The following is a 6,750-nucleotide window of genomic DNA, read 5'->3' on the forward strand; positions in this document are numbered from 1 at the left end:
GTATGTGTGTCCTTCAGAGGGTGAATGGGCAAGACAAGAGATTGAAGTGTCTTTGAACAGGGTATGGTACTGGGTGCCTGGCACAACGGTTTATGTCATGAACTGGGGGGGGGGTGCAACTCTGTATTAGGGTAGGTGTTCCTAATGTTTTTTACACTCAGTGAATAACTGGTCTGAGGAGCTCTCTGGTGGCTAAACACAAGTCATGCCGGGAGAGAAAGAGAGGGGGTTAAGAGAAAGAGAGTTAGTTCAAGCTCTGTGCTCCACAGGCGAAGTCACGTCCTGACTGTCTGGTTGCCCGTGGCAACCAGACATGATGTCATAGGCAGTTTAACTTAGCCTTGAAGGGAGTTAAGGAGAAGTGGGAGTGGTCAGTCCTGCCAGGGATTACATTGGGGGAGAGAGAGAAGAGAGAGGAAGTTGGGAGAGAAAAGAGGAGGAGTTAGAAGCCCAAAAGGATCCTGGGAAAGGGAAAAGGAGGAAGGAAAGAGAGGGGAAAAGTGGGGAGAGAAACTTTCTCTCCGGGGTCCTATAGGAATGTAACAGAATAGAGAGCAGAGTGTAGCTATAGGGCCGTCAGTGATTAGCTGCTTTTCCCTGGGTCTACTCTGTGGAATGTTGTCTGGAGCCTGAGCAGAGCTGCCACTTAACCAGACCTGGGTTCAAATACTATTTGAAATATTTTCAATTGTGCCAAGCAAGCTCAATCCAGCCAAGAAACTATTTCCAATAGTATTGGAACCCAGCTCCCAGAATCAAATGCCAACCCTATAACTCTGCACCCTCAGTGAGTCTTATCAAACTGTGAAACCTGATCCTGGGAGTAGCTGCATGGCCTACAGTAGTTGACTTCATGGTGTCATTTGAAACAGTAAAGAAAGTCTTGTGAATCATGTTACATCTAAACGTTGTACTTATTGGAGACTTTGACGGTTGAAATACTACAACGTGAAAGTAGTACATTTACAAACTGTCGTCTTGAAATGACTTACTTACGTACTGTGTGAGGAATGATCAACTTAAATTGGGGTATGATCGAGGCTCAGCTCAGTAAAGGGAAAAGTTTGCTATGAAGGATGGCCCTCTAGTGGCTAGTTAATATTTAGCATGACAACATTTTTTTAATCGATTATTTTCCTGAACCATTTATTTACTTATAAATGTGTAACTGTTGAACTTAGTGATGTTACCACATGACAAAGATGAACCTGATGTTTCCTGTATTTTATTTCTCTTCTACAGTCTTGGTTCCTCTGACAAGGCCTCCAACTCAACCGCTAGAATTGTGTCATGAGAAATTTGGGAATGGAAAAACAACACAACACACAAAACAAACCAACACGGACTACAAACAAACTGCTGACACTAAAGTATTTTTGCTCAACAACCAACAACACAAAAACAGAAAATAACCCCCCAGAAGAATACCCATTTCCACGATTTGAACATTTGAACCGGAACAACCATCTCCCTATACAGAAGGCTGAAAAGAGATCGGTTGAAGTGGACAGACTCAGAACGAACGACAGAACGAGGAAGAAGAGGAGGAAGAAAGATGAGGAAATGTCACACACAAAACATGTCAGAAAGCAAACAAAAATATGCAACCTGACAACTAACTGACCAATTTCGTTTTATTGTTGTTTTTATATTTTATTTTCACAATGAAACTCCATGCAATGGCTGGGAGATCCACCCACACACAACAGTGTAAAACACATAGTTGGCAGAATTTGGTCACTTGAGCTATAGCTATAAACATTGTCACCGCCCAAAAGAACCCATTCTGTAATCCTTTAGTCTCTCCTCCTGACGGTGCTTTACGTCCCTGCTCCCTCTCTCATCTGTCAACCAGGTGTCCAGGGTTGCCCCGGCAACGCCCACAGCCTCACACAACCACATCCGACTGGCCTCACTGCCGCTTAATGTACTCAGCCCTGAATGCCCTCCCTCCTCCCTTCTTCTGATTGGCCAAACACTGGGACACCATCCAATGGTGTGATACCATCTGCACTAGATGGCTGGTTTTAGCTTACCCTCTTGTGAAGAGCGATAGCCAATAGCATGAGCCGAGAGCGAACACAAAACAGTCAGTCAGTCAGACATGAGACAGTCAGACATAACAGACAGAAAGTCAGTCAGTCAGACAGACATAACAGAGAGACAGACAGACATAAGAGACAGACATAACAGACAGTCAGACAGACAGACAGACAGTCATACAACACTATGCCCTCTTTCGTCCCCTCACCTATGCACTACTGAAACAAATAAGGGAGGAAACAGAGCGATCCAGCAGGTCGCTGAAGGCAGTGTGTGTGTGTGGGCAATGGGCTGTGGCTCTGGCATCCTGGCACTCACACATACACGCACTCACGCAGACTCAAAGTACGTACACACACACACACAGATCATTGTCTCCAGAACCCACACGTCTGGCAGACACAACTGATTCACTGACAATACCATTTTGTCTGTGTGTCCTTCACAGTAACATAATACATGCATAGGATCAACATCATCATGTAATAACTAGCTTTCTTTTGGTTTGTAGCCGTTTTCTTGCATTTCATTTTGTTTGCCGGATTGGTTTTGGTTTTGTCTCACTTGGATTCTTTTGCTTATGTTTGACCTTCTTCCCTGAGATCTTTTTCTTTCATCCGCTTTTTATTTTGCAGAAAAAAATATCATCTTCGTTTGCAATAACAGGCATCTCTGAAATCTCTCACAAACACCAGTACAGGAACTTGCGACAAGCCCTGCCCTGCTTCACCCTGTAACCACAGTCCATTCACAGTAGCGCCCGGAGGAACACACGCGGACACACCACCGTATCAAAATGCACACTACTAACACCGTCACCCTGATTCCAAACACAAAGGTGAGCCTTTATATACGAGTTTCTCCAAACTGCCTTTGATAATGGTTTTTCATTCATTTTGACATTTGTCATTTTTTAATTTGAGATACCTTGTTTTTTTCTATTGTAAATGTGATTTATTAAATTGTTATTGATATTGTCATTATTATTTTTTATCATGACACAATAATTCAAACAAAAAAAAGCCAAACCTCACAAAATAACTGGACTGCCTAGCTGTTGGTTTCTTCCATGTGCAGGGATAGAATTGTCTGACAGCCCAGGCACTCTGAGTTTATAGTAAAATTAGCTCTATGTACTCAAATCATATATCACAACTATAACAACCTATGGAAGTGCCTCTGTACTCCCCTATCATGCAATTAGTTCAAATTCAGGTTGATGTTTTTGTTCACATATATGCTAAAGCTACAAAGAATGGTGATGTTTCTTCCTATATGGAAACCATTGGCTATAGGACAGAATCTTTGTAGAAGACTGCAAAATGTTATAAAGAGAGAGAGAGAGAGATCTTAAACATATATATTTATGGTATATGCTCCTTTTTAAAACTTGACTAAAATGAGCTTGTTGGCAGTTTAGTTATTTTCTGAACTCTTGAGCTAGCAGAATTCCATGATGGACCCTCACTGTCACCATGACAATTCAATGAGCACCCACCCAACCTCCACAAATCTACAGTGCAACATTAAAAAAAAAACGAAACAAAAATGTCCATGATGCAAAATAGATGAAACATGTCAAAATCGACAATGGAAAAATTGAAGAAAAAAAGTGTTTGTTTTTTGATGGAAAGTATTATTGTTGAAAGATATGTGTCGATTGAGCCACGTGCAATGCATTGGGTAGATTCATTGTGTTTTGTCTGTTAGAGATTTTTAAGAAAGCTAAGAAGAAAAGAGAAAAAAAATCTATTTGTTTCAAGTCCGATGTGCTCCTGGACTCTAAACTAACAGAGCCATATCCTAGTCTTTGTAAGTTGGGGGTATTTGTTTTTATTTTCCTTTATTGTCTCTTTTTTAATGTTTAACGTGTAATCATTTGTTTATAAAAAATGTTTGGAGGGGCTGAAGGAAGAAACATTTCTTACAAAATGTTTAAAAACAAATTGAACATGGAATGAAAAACCGGTGAAATGAAAAACCGCCACTTTTACACACTATAAAGTACATTCAAACTATTACAAAATGAATGATAATGAACAAAATAATGACTACCTTTAGGAAACCGCATTTATTACTCCTCTTCTCTGTTCCTATTCCTTCTCCTGTTTGTAATATTGAGTGGAGGGAGGGGTTCCTATTCCTTCTCCTGTTTGTAATATTGAGTGGAGGGAGGGGTTCCTATTCCTTCCTATATTCCTCTAGTAGGTTGTGAAACAAAAGGCATTTTGGTTCAACCTTTAGATAGGACGAGAGCTGTACTGTAGGCTTATCAATGCCCACAACTACTTCTTCTGATTTCTCCCAGATTATTATACTCCTCTCTCTGAGTCTGAGCAAGGGAAAAAAAAACAGGAAAATGGCAGCTTAGAATTTGTTTCATTTGAGGAGCCAGCCAGTCTGTCAGAACCATGACGTAACGATAGAAATACAGTAGGCCTATGCAAAGTGAGCTTCCCTCCACCCCTTCCTTCTCCACCCTCTCCCTCATTCCCCTGTAAATTCACCTTGACTAGTGCTTGTGCTGTAGTGTAGTTTCCCAGCAGTTAAAGGTTGTCCCTTAAAAGTGCCTTTTGTTCACAGACTCCATTTTGTAATCCAGATCGCTCCCCTTTCATTCGAAATAATTCAAGGTAGAGGTGGAAGTGCCCCTAAGTGCAGATCTAGGATCAGTTTACTGTATATCTTGACCTGAACCATTAGGAGGGGATATGCAAAACTGACCTTCGATCAGTGCTTAGTGAGCAACTTCATCCCACCTCAACCTTTGAAAAATGATCCCCCTCCATTGTATCAACCTTCCCATAAATCCTTTCCCTTTTCAAAATCCGTATATATATAGTACAAAAGGAAACTGGTGTGAATTAGTTCTTTACTTTTTATTGATAAATGATGAAAAAAAAATACTGAAAAGGCAAAAAAAACTTGTTCTCGTTCCCCCTTGCTCTCTGGCTTTTTTCTTCTTCCCTCCGTCTCCTCCTCTCCTCTCCTCTGTCTATCTGTTCTCTCGTAGACACCGGAGTAGTCTGTAACTGTGTCCTCTCTCTCTCCTTCCCCCTCCCTCCCTTCCTTCCTTCCGTTGATGGAAGGGGTTGTTGAAAAAAAAATGGCCGAAACTTTTTGTCTTGAGCAGAATGCAGTTAGCTCACGTTATTCTTGTCTGTATTGCCTCTTCTTCACATTGTATACCATTACCCATCCTCTTCAGCTTCTCCATTCAAACAGCTAATGTAAGTGAACAAATTACACCAATGGGCTTTTGGGGGTGCGCCTGCCCAGTGTAGGGTAGGACTGGGTGTTAGGGGTTATGGGGGTAAAGGTCTTAGGGGGTCAATAATGTTGGGGTAAAGGAGAAATAATAGGGGTACCTTTTGGGTGTTGGGGGGGGGGGGGGGCTGCTCTTCTGCTGTGACAAGTTAAGAGTTTTTATTTTATTTATTTTGTTTTATTTTATTCCTTTATTTTTATTTTTGACTTAATTTGGATTTTTGCTTTCATAGTTCCTAACTATCAGGGTATGCCGTCATTGAAACTCTATAAGAGAGTCTTGGACTGTAAATGAAATGCTACAAGCACCTTATAACTACTGGCTGAGAAAAGGGGGTTTGCAATACTACCAGCACACACACACACCTAGTCATGTATCAAATACTCTAAACTCTTGTATTATTATTGTGAGGTTTTATCTAGTGAAGCCAGGAGCAGTATTAGCCATTGGCAAAACACACACCACAACCCACCATATAGAGCCAGCGTGAACCAGGCTTGAGGCATACTCTCAAGTGAAACGTAGAGATATCAGTTTGAATGCCAGGCTCTAAAAACTCTGTTCCGTTTTGAGATTATTATTATTTTTATTTTTTTCGTGGTGTCTAGACAGTACGCCCTTTGACCCCCGACCCTACGCCCTCAGAGCAGAAGAGCCCCACTCATGCCTGTAGCTCTGTTTGAAATGGCACCCTATTCCCTATATAGTGCACTACTTTTTCACTATTCCCATAGGGCCCTGTTCAAAAGTAGTGCACTATGTAGGGAATAGGATGCCATTTTAAATGCATCCCATGTCTTTGTGTATAAGAAACACCCCCAGAGCTCTATAGGTGAAATGCATGTGTTAATTACAGTTTCTTTTCCATAAGAAGAAAAACACAGTTTGAGCAGAGCAGCACCTTGATTGAATAAAAGGATGTTCTTGACTGTAGCATCTTGACTGTGTTGTGTCTTTATTTATGATCATGACTGAGAATGGAAATGATGATAGTGGAACCTCATACCTACATGACAAGTTCAGGTAGTTTGATGTGGAAAGGTAGCCATACAGTGAAGGATGTTCTTGACTGTTGGATCTGTGTTGTCTTCATTATAATGACTGGAAATTAATATGATGAAGGGATATACAGTGGGGCAAAAAAAGTATTTAGTCAGCCACCAATTGTGCAAGTTCTCCCACTTAAAAAGATGAGAGAGGCCTGTAATTGTCATCATAGGTACACTTCAACTATGACAGAAAAATGAGAAAAGAAATCCAGAAAATCACATTGTAGGATTTTTAATGCAAATGATGGTGGAAAATAAGTATTTGGTCAATAACAAAAGTTTATCTCAATACTTTGTTATATACCCTTTGTTGGCAATGACAGAGGTCAAACGTTTTCTGTAAGTCTTCACAAGGTTTTCACACACTGTTGCTGGTATTTTGGCCCATTT

At 40.8% G+C, this 6,750-nt stretch overlaps 1 protein-coding gene across 1 annotated transcript in view; it reads left to right on the plus strand.

Moving 5' to 3' along the window:
* Nucleotides 1-6,244, plus strand: part of LOC139402005 (nuclear factor 1 X-type-like) — a gene marked incomplete at its 5' end in the record, with an annotated part of 11,177 nt that extends 4,933 nt beyond the window's left edge. The window contains one exon of the mRNA XM_071146047.1: nucleotides 1,243-6,244. Coding sequence (XP_071002148.1) covers nucleotides 1,243-1,257 — 15 coding nt within the window. The remainder of the gene's footprint in view (nucleotides 1-1,242) is intronic.
* Nucleotides 6,245-6,750: the final 506 nt, after the last annotated feature.

This window comes from Oncorhynchus clarkii, unplaced genomic scaffold (genome assembly GCF_045791955.1).
Source record: "Oncorhynchus clarkii lewisi isolate Uvic-CL-2024 unplaced genomic scaffold, UVic_Ocla_1.0 unplaced_contig_4448_pilon_pilon, whole genome shotgun sequence".
In the NCBI taxonomy this organism is placed as follows: domain Eukaryota; kingdom Metazoa; phylum Chordata; class Actinopteri; order Salmoniformes; family Salmonidae; genus Oncorhynchus; species Oncorhynchus clarkii.